This window comes from Neolamprologus brichardi, chromosome 7, assembly GCF_056152115.1.
Source record: "Neolamprologus brichardi isolate AB-2024 chromosome 7, ASM5615211v1, whole genome shotgun sequence".
NCBI lineage: Eukaryota > Metazoa > Chordata > Actinopteri > Cichliformes > Cichlidae > Neolamprologus > Neolamprologus brichardi.
In genome coordinates, this window is record NC_142110.1 from 64,135,743 (window position 1) to 64,150,474 (window position 14,732).

Here is a 14,732-nt window from a genome sequence, read left to right on the forward strand (position 1 = left end):
ATGCAGCCCTTCCAGTCGTGGTTTCTAGAAAATGAAAACAGCCATCAAAAATGATGACGGGCCAATCCTCTCATCCCTGGAGACAAGTATAATCCTGATCACACTGAATCTTAATGGAGCCGTCTAATAGCTTCCACTTTAATCTGACTTCCAAATACAGCGCGTGAGGTGGAGTGCTGATGTGTAATGCACTACAGGAAACAGGAAAACAGGTCAGCTGGACAGATTGAGACTAATGGTTCAGTCATGTGATTTACAGCTGTGTGCCAGAATGACTCAACTACAAAAGAAAAACATAACTTCTGAACTAGAAGATTAAACATTGTTTATTCCTTTTTTGGTTTACAAACAAAAGGCACCCATTGATATTTTTTTGAGGAGTGTCACATTAAAATGAATGACAAGAATCCCTTTCCCAACTTCTGAGAGTAAAGAGTGGGGCCGATATTCATCACTGCACTCAAAGTAGGAGCGATTAAACAGGCCTCCCCTCAAGAACCTCACATTTTAAGAATCAAACACTGAAACCAAATCATTTTAAATGCATTCACAACCACTGATGAAAACTTTATTCTGCACCTTAAACGTGCCCTGCGATCAACTGATCATCTAAAAAGGCCAAATAAAACTACCGCTCCTCCTTTGATGCAGGGGATAAATACTCAGGCCATCGGGTCTTTTTAAAACCCCCGAAAACACATTTTAATCTTTTTGTCCCTCCCCTCTATGAAAAGTAGGGTTCTGCTTGATTGCATTTTTTTTCTGCCAGGTTAGGAGAGCTAAAGTTGTTTTACGTAAGAGATTTTGATCTCGAGTCTGTTGGAAATCGATTGCTATGAAAATGAAAGCACAGTAGAAATGGCGATAATTGCAGTTCCTCGAATGGCCACTTGAGGCCGGCTCAACGCAATATCCAAACTTGGCATCTTATGAAAAAAAAAAAAATTTTTTAAAACAGCAATCATGTTTAAAGATATGCACTTAAGTGGCCGTTCCTTTGTGTTCAGTTTTCTGCCAAGTTATTTTAAGCTAGCCAAACATTAGCATAACATTTGACCTTTGGCACTTTGCCAAGTTATCTAGTCATTAGTAGCAGTAGCATCACTTTTCCCGCTCAACCTTTCATCCAAATATGGTCACATCCTGTTTCAAAGAAGTCAGTGGATGTTGGCACTGTAGGTACATCTTTTATCTACAGTCTATGGATACCTCTCAAGTCCCAAAATGTAATTTAGCTTAAAGGAAACTGGCATCACCTACTCTATCAAAACGTACAAACGTCTGTTATGCATTGTGTTACATTATTTCTTTGCCAAATTTCTGCTGCAATCAGGGTTGGCCCTGCAGAAACTACTCTGGTGGCTGGATTTCGTTTTGGACAGAGGCACACTAAACATTTTTCCCTAAGCTGCTTGTATGACATTAAATTCCTCTAACATGCACAAAAAATTTTTTTGCAAGCAAGCTTATATCACAAAAATGTAAATGTGCCAAAGAAAAACTTTGGTTGTTGCAAAATAATGCTATAACGCAATGCAATTCCTAAACTGTTCAAAGCTGTGATTTCAGAGGTTTACAATCATTTCAATGCTTGTGTGCAATGCCCCGTTTTAACAATCCACTGGTAGGATTCAGTAGTTCCTGACATCAGAAGTGAGAAAACCCTGAATTAGACATGGCGTCGCTTTATTTCCCCTCCCTCCCCCCACCACACTAAACAAGAACAGTCATAATCACACCAGAGACTTCACACCCTCACAAGGAAACAGAGTTAAGCAAGAATTCGTCACATGGTCCCTCAGCTTTTCCCATATTAAAATCACAGGCAATTACAGAATTTTTCCAGAGCTGTCATTTCAGTCAGAGAGAATCTGGCTGAGCAATGAAGTCAGGCTGTTGAATGTCTACTACATTCAGTGATGGAAAAAGTTAAAATGTGCATGTATATACAAAGTCATATGACGAGCAACTTGTAACAGCCAAATTCAGCATTTAATCTACTGCATTTACATTTTTATTAACAGGTTAAATTTCTTTTTATTTTTTATTTTAAATATACAGCAGCTGAAGTTGGTTCAGTTAGCTCTTTATCAGTAAACTAGTCACAATGTTATCAGCATAAAAATACATCTGTTGTGTTATATGTCGTCTACCTAAATAGAGTTATACAGAAAATAACTAGAAAACAGATTTGATTGCTTTCATTTCACATTATCTTGACAAAAGTTCAGGCACAATTCAGGTTTGAGTCTTGGACTTTCATACGATCTATGCAAAATGACTCCTGCTGTGAGATTTGGGAGAAGAGGGGGGGAAAAAAATAAATATAAATCACACTCCTCAGTGACTCTGGCACGACAAACATGTAGGTGCTTGAAATCTCTATGGCCTAAGATGCAAGCAAACAGCACGCAGTCACACCCTGCTTCATTAAAGCTCGGGGAAAAGACAAACATAACAGTGCGCAGATTAGCTCAGTTCCAACAATGTAAGACTTAACATGGCAACGAATGGTCCAAGAGGTTATAAACAGCAGCAATAGAATACAGTATGTCCCGCGAAGTTACTCTAACACATGCACTTGCAAAGAAAAACGACTTAAACCCTTCACAATGATGGCAAGCTACAATTAGTGCTACCTGAAAAGTAGTGTACTAAAAGAACAGTGTGGAACTCAAGATTTGTACCGGTACAAGAGCGTTTAATTTCCAAGCATTGGAGAAGAAATAACCATCTCACCCCCACCGTTTTACAGAGGTATGAGCATGTTAGCCAAGATGCATTTTGGCAAAAGTGTAGCTTAATAACTTTCAGACGTCATTTAAAACAAAAAAGGAAACTGAAGAAGAAGCCGGATATCTGCTGATGCAAGAACCGTTGGTTTGTAGGCACTGGGGAAAGCCACTACAGTACAATCTACATTGTGCTTTGCTGTAATTAGGGAGTCTGCCACCGTAGTCCACTGGGGGAACATGCAGTGGTGCATCATTGCTGGCAGTTTCTTTCTCACAAGCAGCGAGAGGGGCTAAAGGCCATTCTTTTTGTGGGACATAAAAATCAGCATAAGCAAGCCCCTCCCGTGTTTATACTTCAGTTTCCACAAGCCATCGCTGCAAATGTCACGTGTTAGCTAAAATGGCTTCGCGCTTGGGGTTAGGAGGTCACGACAGAGTTAAACAGTGATCCCTAGGTCGGCCGGTCCCTGAATAAGCCTCTTAAAATGTCAAATCAACCAACTGTTTAAGCATCTAGCGAACGCTGCTGTCAGGTGAAAAAACAAAACAACCCTGATTCTTACAGACTGCTTTTAAAAAACTTTCCATCCCATAAAAATGACACGAACCACAGACAAGCCGGAACAAAAACAGCAAAACCAGTTATCTTTTCAGATGACAGATATACAACTTACACTTGCAACTTAAAACATATCTGACACGACTGAAGCCTGGACTGATTCAAAACCAGCTGGGGATTTCTGCAGCAGCATCATCCAATGCATAGCTTCGTTTTGCAGGAAGACAGCCAGGCGAGCACAAAGATGCGAGATGAGCAGGTTTAGAGAAGGTTGCTCTTGGGCAAAGCTGGCGCCGAGGAGGAGGACCGGACATGCTGGGAATGAACAGAACGAGGCTTGTTCCAACTAGTCCAAGTGCTATGAATCGGAGCTGTATGGTGCAATAAATCCATGCACTGAGTTTCTATGAAATGCCAGAGATCCAGATAGCCAACAGACCCCTGTGAACTCCAGGCTTGTCAGGTAGCTCCATCTGTATTTGAGTTGTTAAATGGTTTGGTGGTGTCAATGAAAAGAGACCAGAGACGGATGTTTTTATTGTTTTTTTTCCTCCTTTTCCAAGCACTTTGAACACAAGCAGCCAGTCTTTTCTTAATTTCTTTTGTCGCTCCGCCTCGCAACCCGCTACCGCGTCCCTCGGTCATTATCTCATGGTCGAAGAAGCTCGGAAGTAGGACAGGAATTTGAAGCAGAGGCTCACCACAAAGTACCAGATGTTTCTGGCCATCTGGGATCGGGCAATGAATATGCGCCAAATAAACACCACCAGGATGGTGTTGAAGGTGTAACGAATGTTCCTCAGCCTGCAAATAAAACAGATTGTGAGACATGCGATACACCACATTAGACTGTTTCATATTGATAATGTGTCATTTCCAATGAATGCTCTCTAATAATAACCTAATTAATAAGATTCACAGGCGTTAAGACATGCTTGTAAACTGTGTATAAGCAACCAACCAAAACAGTAATACCATATACATCACACTGTCCTGCAATGGTCGAGTGCAGCATGTACCAAAGCCCTGTACACTGTACAAGAACTAGGACACTGGTGTACATACCCTGTGTACTCTTGTATCAGTATATTAAGAGTGAGTTGGATGTGCCAAAGTAATACTAGACAAATATTGTGTAGCCAAGTTATAACTAGTTGGATATCTACCCCAGTGTGGGTCTTGCAAACCCCCAAAAACTGCTTTTTTACTTTAACCACAGCCAAAAAGAGACCAATCCTGTGATAAAGTCATCCTGAATCCTAAATACAAAAGTCAGGCTTGTTTGAGGTCTCCTTTCTGTTGTTATGTTTAAATATTGTCAATAAAAAGTTTTCAAATCCATTAACGAAAAGTTGCATACAGCACATTTAACTGGTGATGCAGAAAAGCATCTTTTATGTGGTAAACTTTAAAGAACCTGCCAGAGCCCATCACTTTGAATGCTACTACTTCCTGTGTCTCTGTGTTGGAGGAAAGAATGACAGGTTTAATTTCATAGACTTCTTACTTGTTGAGGTGTTTGCGTGCAGCAGGCAGCCCCGACAGCTCTTCGTTGAGGACGTATTTTTTGGTGCCCATACAGTAATTTTCCATGTACTCTGCCCAGTGCAGCTGACGCACGTCAAAGTTAAATATCTGCAGCAAGAGAAACAAGAAACACCCTCAGCATGCCTCAGCAGCAACATTTGTTTATGCGAGACAAACCTTTATCGATTCTGAATTAACAAACATTTAAATCAACTCTCAACAGGGGACGCTTTCATAGTAAGAAGGCTGCATTTTGGATCTGACAGTGTTCCAGCTTACTGTGGCAGTTCCCCCCCCAGTGGTGCCTTCTAGGAAATAATACAAGCGAGGCACTGTGTGGTCAACTGTTGGGGGACGTGGGAACAGAGTCTCTGCTTCAGTAAGGAAATTCAAGCCCTTGAATCCTCCATCTAAGGAGCCTGTATCCTCGTTAGGTGAGACAAATGCACTAAGAAAAATTCTGTGAAATTAAAAGTTTAACTTTGCTAATATAATGTAAAGCAGAGGTGTCAAACATAAGGCCTGGGGGCCAGAATCGAACCGTTGGACAGCTTGGAGCAAGCCAAGTATTTTTAAGTTAACTGTATTTTCATAACCGTTACAGCTTCTCCTACATAAAAACATCTCGGATGGCCGTTCATGCTACACCTAAATACGGAGTAACCCATCCACTATAGAAATTTCCGTTCTTTGCAACAGAACCGCCGTAGAAATAAGTGAATTCATTTAATAATTTTCATAATTAGTCTGGGCAGTGAGCTACCAGAACTTTCTGTAAACTTGCACATTTATTTCTCCTTACTTTAAGCCCAAAGAGGCGTCCCAGGAGATTTCCTTCTTTGCTACAGCAACATTAGAAAAACTGTTGAATTTGCCCTTCTTTCTTAAATTACTAAGACATCAGGGATTAAATGTGTAGCTAAAGTTCTTTACACAGGCTCATCTGACATGAAAGTATGCTGTATGTGGCCAGTAACATGAATTTGACGCCCCGGATTGACTCGAAAAGACTCCACAAGACGTCAGTGTCGTAATGTTGAGTCCCGATTCCTCCAGACAGTTGCAATGCAGAACAATGATCCCGTTCACAACAAACTGACGTCAGCAGTGAATGAATCACGCTCTGCCTTACCAGCCTACTACCAGACATTATCACTCTGGCACTCCACTCTGCCACAGCGTGTAAACGACTGCAGCGTGGGCGGGGCCGGCACGGGTAACTGAGGCACGGAGTGTGAACGAAGCAGCGTGCGGAGCGATGATTAAACATTGTTTATTCATAGCGACCCTCCCTACCTTTTTATCCTCAGGGCTCATCTGGGCTAACAGCATGGCCATGTTGTCAGTGTTCCACACCCAGGAGTGACTGGTGAAATACTCCAGTACCATCATGGCTTTGTGGAGGCGAGTGATCGTCTTCATCATCCTATGGCAAACGGCATGTAGCGGAGGGGCAGTGTAAGGAAAAGACAGCAGTGTTGTGGATAAATAGTGTTTGCAGAGTAGGACCAGAAGGAAGATGAGGAAGAGGACAGGACAGATAAAGAGTGGTGGGATAAAGAGGCAGGATGAGAAGGAAAGGAGAAGAGTGTGCAAAAGTGTTTGGGAGCAGGGGCAGAGGTTAGACAGTCTAGAGAAATATTAGGCTATAAAAGACCAGAGAGAGCAATGTATATATGCATGTGTATAAATTAACCATTTGCAGTCAAATTTGTTATTCCTGTATATCTCAGATCGATTTGACCTCTCCGATTACGCTATGGGCATGACTTCACTGATTTGCACATTTGATTAAGCTGATTTTGATTTAAAAAAGTGATCATTTGAGCTGTGCAGTGCTATGAGATTGCATATGGTAGCCATCAGCCACAGCGTTAACGCAAATGACAGAAGAAGTGAACACTCAGTGTTACAAACCACATTCTCAAACTAGTAATACCAAAGTCCTGAGCCAGAAACCAAAAGGTACATCTCAGCTGATGTTTGTCCATGACCAGATTGGTTAGAAAACTCAAATGAAGCAATCTGAAACTATTAGGTAGGTGGAGTTAATGCTGTGGCTGATTTATTGATCTAAACTCTGAACTTTTATTGTTCCCATCCTGTCAAAATCTTAAAAAGTGCCAAGAAAAAGTTTTAAGCTTTGTGGAAAACTGATTTGTCAGCTGCTCCACGTCATTTTCTTTTGCCAGCACTTTTTAAAACTTTCTTACTCCTGGAGAGAACAAAGGAAGCATGTTGTAGTTTTTCCAGACAATTTAAATTCAATCATGTAATTAATTTGATTAAATCCCAGATTAGGACATTTGGAGGTCATACTTTTTTCAGTTTTTGGTAAGGTTATAGCTTGCCTGAAAGATAGGAGTATTTTCCAAACTTTTGCATAGCACTGCAAGTCAAGGTGGCAATTTCTCCCCTGCGGCAAAGTGAGTGACACAAATCAGCAAACAAATCAACTGGATTTAATCTGTTTATAGACCAGGAGGACAGACAGTTCACTCTCAAATGAACCCATGACCCAGTCTAGGTAATAATTAAAAGCTCAACACAAAAATGAACTAAATCAGCTTAAGTTCCTCAGAAAATAAACTTACAGTGGAGGTGATATTGTCCTCCTGGTAACACAGATGAATCCAGTTAGGATACTTAATTTTTGCGTTAGTTCAGATGGAGGTAATCAAATTTTTAGTAGGAATGATTCAAGGTGATGTTGTGATCAGTGTGCAAAGAAGCAGCCAATGTTAGCAAGATAAAAGGGATCCGAGTCTTCAAATGCCACCTTTTTTGTCATCCAGTAAAGTGTAAATGTTAACCACTTTTGGATCAAATTACTTCAGACGTTTCAATTTGTCATGAACAGAAATGGCAGGCTGCAACGTGAGGCCTGTAACGCTGTCCTTTTAAACTGCTACACTAATGAAGGCAGATTGATATGACTCAGATTCCTTCTGCGAACAGCAAAGATGTGACAAACATGCATGGTTGATCAGCATACAGAAGCAGGGATAATCATTTCTTGTAGCTGGTGACAAAACCAGTTAGGGTCAATACAAATTACCCATTCAGCCATCCATGAGTATTTCAGACAGTTAAGCACAGCGAGTTTTGTCCAATTCATTTATTTTTAATCAGAAGCAGCACTGCTGATTTTAAAACTATAAAAGTGTCACTTTTACCGTCTGAAATATTTGTGGCTTTAGAATTTAGACTAAGAATGAATTACCAATCAGTTTGCATGCAGTAGTGTTGTTTTCAGTGAGACACAAGATGTCCAACTGAGCACAACTTTCTCGATTGGTCAAGAAGTCTCGTGGTGCCTCAGCATTTTCCATGATTGGGTGAAGACCGGCGGATAATGGATGTCATGTTCACAGCATGGCTTGTTCACGAAGAAAAAAAAAAAAAAAAAGGCACGTGGCATCTTCTTTGAATTGAAAACACATGCTCGGATACTGCCTACATTAACATCTGACTTCAAGAAAAGACACTGCAAACATTGTTCCTTCTGCCCTTGTTTCCACCTTCCCAGGAAAAAAAAAAAAGACACATTCAGGGAGGAGTGGAGTGTGGGGGAAATTGGGAGAGGCAGGGGGCAGACTGGCAGACAGGAGAGGGTTGAGGGGCAGTTGCAACCTTACCGGGGCTTCCGGCCCATCAGCGTGAGATAGCCATCATAGAGCAGGGCTGGCAGCGTGTGGCTGACAGTGGTCCAGTACTGATTAGTAAAGGGGTTGGAGCGTAGATTGACATTGGGCCTTCTGAAAGCCTGCTCTAAGGGATTGGTCTTGAAGGACATGTTTATACAGTACTCTGTAGGAGAGAGAATCACATATGACGGAACAGGAAGGACACAGAGGACGAGAAGAAAAGGAATGCACGTTCATTTTCTCCTCCTTTTGATACAAGGAAAGACGCAGGCCCACTGCAATCGTCTCATTAACAGCACAACAGAACACTGGATCTAGTCTTTGGAAACAAAAGACAGTGTGAGTCCACTTCAGTCCATTTATGAGCTGGACTGAAGTGAACTTGGTGCCGAGGTTTTGGAAATCTAACTGAAAATGCAAACATTAGAAAGACGCAAAGAGTGCAGAATCCAGCATGTTCGGGAGAGCAGCTGGGTTATACATTCTTCACCTGCAAAACTGCACACAAGCATCTTTAACACAGCAGCACTGCAGCTATGACGTTAGGCTACTTCGATAAAGGGTGACAGTGTAAGCCGGCGGAAATGCGAGTGTGTGTTTGGGGTAGGGGTTCTGTTAGAACAGCAGCGGCACGGCACATCCGAAACGGCAATGACGAGGTTACCTGGGTTCTCGTCCAATCAGCCTGAGGTACAGATCATAGAGGAAGGCCGGAGCTTTGTGGCTCACGGCGATCCAGTACTGATTGATTAGGTGATTGGATGTGAGATTAACATTGGGCCGACGGAAGGCCTGCTCAAGGGGGTTCCTCTTGAATGTGGATATTACATGGTACTCTAAGAAACAGAAGGTTGTTCAACACAAGTCATCAATGAGCAGCTTTAAGATTGCCGTTACATTGTTTTGCCTTTATGACTGGCTAGAAGGGCGAGCCATGTGGGAAAACTATAGTATATGTTCTGCAGATATACAAAGCCACAAGGTTTGTACCGGAACTAGAAAAAGTTAGATTCCTAGTTTACAAGTGCCTTAGCTGTTAGGAAACTAGCTAGACAAAAAGGTGCTAATACAATAACAAATAATGGTGAATAACATCAAGCATCTAAAAATGGCAGCATTACAGGGGATGAGGTGTCATAACAGCAACTGATGCAACCAAATGTGCACCTATCAGCCTGCAACTGCTGCGATTGGCCTGTTCAGTCCTGTTGACTCCTCCTATACATTTGAGCTACTCGTTACTGCTGTTGATTGGCTCAGTGTGAGAATAATCACACTTCACTGCAATATGAGAACTCAGACAGCAACCTGTCCAAACTATCGAAATGGATGTGAATGTATGCTCCATGTGGAGACATTTTTTTTTGTAATTTCTTTAAGTAGTCCTCAGGAACTGCTCTCCAGGGTTCTTTAAAGGCATTTAAAGCTCTTCTTTGAATTTTGCATGCCCTTTGTTCCATTCTCTGTCGAGATGAACCTACACTTTCCCATCCAGGTTTACTGTGTGTTCAGGATCATCGTCATGCTGAAAAATGAAACTGTTGCCAAGCAGATGGTACTGCATAGTGGATCAGTCTACAGAGGCACGTTTGTGTTCACACTTCCAATTTTGACAAGATAACACCCAACAACACTGGGTGAAATATAGCCACAAACCATGAGAGAGCCTCCACCCTGCTCTATAGATGGATGTAGACACTCAGGCTACGTCCACACGTACACGGGTATTTTTGAAAACAGAGATTTTCCGTTTTCATTTTAAAAAATAATCCCGTCCACACGTAAAGGCAGAAATGAAGGAAAACGCTGCTAGGAACATGCCAAAGCAGCAGGTGGCGCTATATTCCTAACCGTGCAGAAATGTTGGCCAATCAGAAGTCTAGAAGCCTCGGTGGGAAAAAGTAAACAAAGCTGGGGCATAGAAGCAGAACCGAGTCGTATGTGTGGAGAGACAGTAACTGTGTGTGTATATGTAAGCATTTAAACACTGCAGAGACAATTAACAGTAACAGTATTGTAGAAATTCATTTCACCGAAACAATAACGTGGCGCACAGTGTGACGTCAAAAAATGCGCACACCTTTGACGCTGCGTTTTCTCCGTTTTCCTCGTCCACACGTAAATGCAAAAATGGAGTTTTCAAAAATATCCACCCTGGCCGGAGTTTTTAAAAATCTCCGTTTTCAGTGACCGAAAACGCCGTTTACGTGTGGACGAAAGGTGCAAATGCATAGAAAAAAAAAAATCAAAATAATCTGCGTTTTCATAAATACCCGGGTACGTGTGGACGTAGCCTCACTGTGAACCTTTGACCAGCTCTGTACATACTGATGATTTGTACAATAATTTCACATTTGGATGAATCACTCCATCAGACCTGTTGCCGCTGGTTTTTGCTCCAGTTCTTGCACAGTGTCCCCGTCTCACTTCTTTTATAAGAGAAAAAAAGCAGCTAACAAAAAAAACAAACAAAAAAAACAAAAAAAACTTTAAAGGACCTTTAGAAAGCCTGGAGAACTGTTACTCACGACCACCAATAATAATACTAAAGCAAACTAATTAAATGAGGGGTGGCTCAAGACTTTTGCACAGCACTGTATGCAGCAGAAGTTGTCAAGATCTGCAAACAGAGAAATTGTAATATCATTTAAACCCTGAGGCGAGCCTCTACATGATCTGGATAAAGTCATTTTGTTCTCAGTTCCTATTTGAAACTGTGTCATGCTGTTATCTGTCACCTTTTTAATGCACAGTGCAACTTTAAATAAAGGGGAGTGACTCTCAAGCTCGTTCTGTCACGGTCGCTGACACCCTAATTTTATATATGCAAGCCCTGCACCTGGCTCAGTAATTTAACTGCCGGCACACCAGAATTCAAGTTTTAGGACATAGTGGTTATACATTTAAAAGCTTAAAACACTGCACTTAGAGCAGGAGCTACAGTTTAAACCATGAAATTTAAATGCAAAGCATTAAGAGAATTCAGCACAAATACAGGACATGATCAGATTATGAATGTTTTCCAAAATGTGCAACTTCTATACTGGGGAAAGATGCGCTTGGGATACTTTCCTGCCCTAAATCTATATCCATAAGGGACAGGTAAACAAAAGCTTCTGCTTTGGGTGTGGCAGGCCAGGAATCGGGTTACAGTGAGGGTATATCATTAGACGCCACGTTAAAGCGCATAAGCTTCCACTGTCAGGGGCTTCCCACACTCATAGGCTGCGTTTAGGCAAGAAATTGTCTTACCGACTTCTCCCCAGCGAAACGGGTTAATCCCACCAGTTGTACAATTGTACACGGGTATGCTTTTAGGCCTGCCGTAAAAAGGGAAAGATGTCAGAGGAACTAAGATGAATTCAAAAACCGATATTGGCTAAAGTTGTGTTAATATGTGGGTCTCTCACCTGTTAAGCACCTGCGATCCTGAGTACCAGCCTGCAGCCAGCGTAGTGTTGATGACCACATCTACAGGAACCAGGTCAGCCACAGCATTATTAGATGCTCTCATTGTTCGGAGGATCCCTTTACCAGCCTAAGAGGGGGCGGCGTAGAGGAAGTATTAATGCAACAGATTTGTGGAAAACACACCACAGACTTTATAGCAATTAATAAACCACAACTGGCTCTTCAAAGCAAACATACGGCACAGTTGTTTATGTAACCAATCATCATGAATAACAGTAAATTACCACCTGAATCCTAAATACTTCAATACCACTCAAAGCTCTCTGATTGTGCTGTAAATACGAGCAATCATAAAACAGTTTAGACTTCTAGACCCCACCTACAGTTATGTTTCCTGTGTACTCACTGCAATGAAAATCCCACTGGGTCCATTGAAGTTATCAATCCAGCCCTGAAAGATAGAATATTAATGTTGAAGCAATGCGCTTACTCAAAGCTGAATGACAAAGTTTAACAGAAGCAATGAAAATATTAAAGCTGAAATATAACTTTCAGGCAGATGTTCAACTGACTTAATAAAAATAAATAAATAAATAAATCACACTGCTGCTTAAACTTTAGGAGAATTCCCACAATTGTGCTTGGCAAAAAGGAGAGGTGAAGAAGACCAAATAGTATATAAAAGACAAGAGCATGCATTGTTCTTTGTAATAATGAAAACACAGCGTAACACCAGCATCTGGAATTACTCACTGGGAAGGGCTCTTTCCAGCTGGCTCCAACTATGGAGGGTCTGACAATGCCTACGTTGAGGTCTCCAGCCTCCTGCTGCACCATATATTCGGCCAGAGATTTGGTGAAGGTGTAAGTGTTGGGATGTTCTCCAATTAGCTTGGGAGTCAGTGTAGATACCAGATCGTCATCCATCCAGCTGGACCGAGAGAGACAGAGAGATTAGCCCTGTATTTGCTTCATTTAATTTTATGACCTGCAGCGCTTTCCAGTCTGTGAAGTAAACAGAAATATTGCTCATTCTCCAGTACTAATCACTGTGTGGGTGACTGCCCCAACAACATTTAAACCCAGAGAATATCCAGAAGGCAATGACACATTCCCCTCAACGCTTTGCAATACCTACGTATTGTAGGTTGTCACATCTGTCACTACTGCTGCTGTTCAGAAGAACTCGCTTCAAGCACAAAAATCAAACCAGCTGTAATTACAGGACAAAAGTATAACAGCCAAAACAACATTTACTTCTTTTCACTTTATTTTCCTTTAGACTTAGAATTCACCAACTGCTTAAACCCGTTTGTGTAAAATGTCATCGTCTCTCCCACGCTGCACCACGCTCTCATTACACACAACATTTCACTAACAAACACACCAGGGGAAAGGGCAAACAAGTAGTAATGAGCTACATTAAGCTCAAATTAGAGCCAAACCAACAGTGTTCACTCATCAAAGATTACTCTAAAACTACAATGAAGGGATTTTGGGACGGCTGTCAACACCAAAAACATCCAAAATCTCTACAATGTGGAATTCAGAAAGTTGAGAGCATCTCAAAATGGCAACTTCCATGTTTTTGCTTTTTTATAATAAATAAATGGACATGTATACACATCCATTTTTTATATACAGTCTATAGATAATGTGTGTAAAGAGAATAACTGCTGTTTGATGTCTGAGGAAATGCACAAGTTCATTAAATGGACCAAAACACCTCATTTCATTACCAATGCCCACAGTTTTATTAATTTATTCAGTCTGCAGCAAGTCTGCTAAGCAGTACGATTTGCTCTTTTGGACTGTTCTCAAGCGTGAGAGAAAAAGAAAAGGAAAAAAGTCCAACAGACCAGGTGGGAAAAGAGTTCAACCCTCTCTTCCATGCAAACCCATGTGATTACACTCCTAAAAATGTGCTCAGAACAAAGAAATGCAAACACGAACAACACAGTTGTCATGATTACATAACTGGAACAAGGTAAAAAGAGAAACCTGAAGATTGCCAACAACACCCATCTGCTCCACCTTCCATATAAAAGCCAGAGTTGAGGCAAAAGGAAAAATGATATTCCAGCTCATTTAGGTCGTTTCACTCATCACTATTCAACCGCTACACAACAGCCTCGAGCAACTCTGCCCATCCAGAAGTACAATGTGTACTGTACACAACAAACTCTGCATGCTGTCTCTTTGCACACGCACTCAAATGTTCACTGAACAGCTCTGTACATAAAATCCCCCAGAATCATAGCACTAATCTCTACTCCACAGACTTTACTAATCTATCTTGAGCCATTTACTGTAAAGCCAGAGTTAAGCTGAAGTGCTTCGCTTTATTTCACTGGCATTAATCTTGAAATGCACATCCTACTTGCTTTTAATCCATCAAAGTCTGGAAAAAAACTATTAAACTTAATGCTGCTGTTTAGCAATGACTGCTACGTCCTCATATCTGCACAGGTGAAGCAGACGTTTGGCGTCAGTGCTGTTTGATCACATTCCAGATCAGCTTACTCCAGAGTGTCGATGAGTTTTCGGTAGTCTACTGAGGGAGAGTAGACAACTTCCTCGATGAGCTCTCGGTTACAGTTGGCATAGGCTGTGGAGATGTGAATAAAAACCTCCAGGTGCTTCATCCTGTGAGCCAGGGCCAGCATCATCTGAGTGGCCAGGACATTCAGCTGCACTGCATCCCTGAGTGAAAGAGGGTAAAAGACAAGATAGCACATGTCAGGAAAGCAAGACGTGATTGCAGCTCCACCTAAAAATGCTTACTTCTGTTTTGATTACATAAGGTTCACATATCCGTCATCGCAAAACACAGAAGTATCATTTAAGCTTCCA

The 14,732-nt window shown here is 41.5% G+C and overlaps 1 protein-coding gene across 2 annotated transcripts in view; it reads right to left on the bottom strand.

Moving 5' to 3' along the window:
* Positions 1–308: 308 nt before the first annotated feature.
* Positions 309–14,732, bottom strand: part of far1 (fatty acyl CoA reductase 1) — a 31,360-nt gene continuing 16,936 nt past the window's right edge. Inside the window, exons 5-13 of one of the 2 annotated variants that reach the window (XM_087844114.1) lie at positions 14,403–14,582; positions 12,633–12,810; positions 12,286–12,330; positions 11,879–12,006; positions 11,721–11,788; positions 8,460–8,631; positions 6,118–6,247; positions 4,802–4,929; positions 309–4,098 (exon numbers count right to left, since the gene is read on the bottom strand). In XM_087844114.1, coding sequence (XP_087700240.1) covers positions 3,939–4,098; positions 4,802–4,929; positions 6,118–6,247; positions 8,460–8,631; positions 11,721–11,788; positions 11,879–12,006; positions 12,286–12,330; positions 12,633–12,810; positions 14,403–14,582 — 1,189 coding nt within the window. In that variant the 3' untranslated portion in view covers positions 309–3,938. Of the gene's footprint in view, positions 4,099–4,801; positions 4,930–6,117; positions 6,248–8,459; positions 8,632–9,132; positions 9,305–11,720; positions 11,789–11,878; positions 12,007–12,285; positions 12,331–12,632; positions 12,811–14,402; positions 14,583–14,732 lie in introns of both variants that reach the window. The other variant, XM_087844113.1, reaches the window with a different exon arrangement.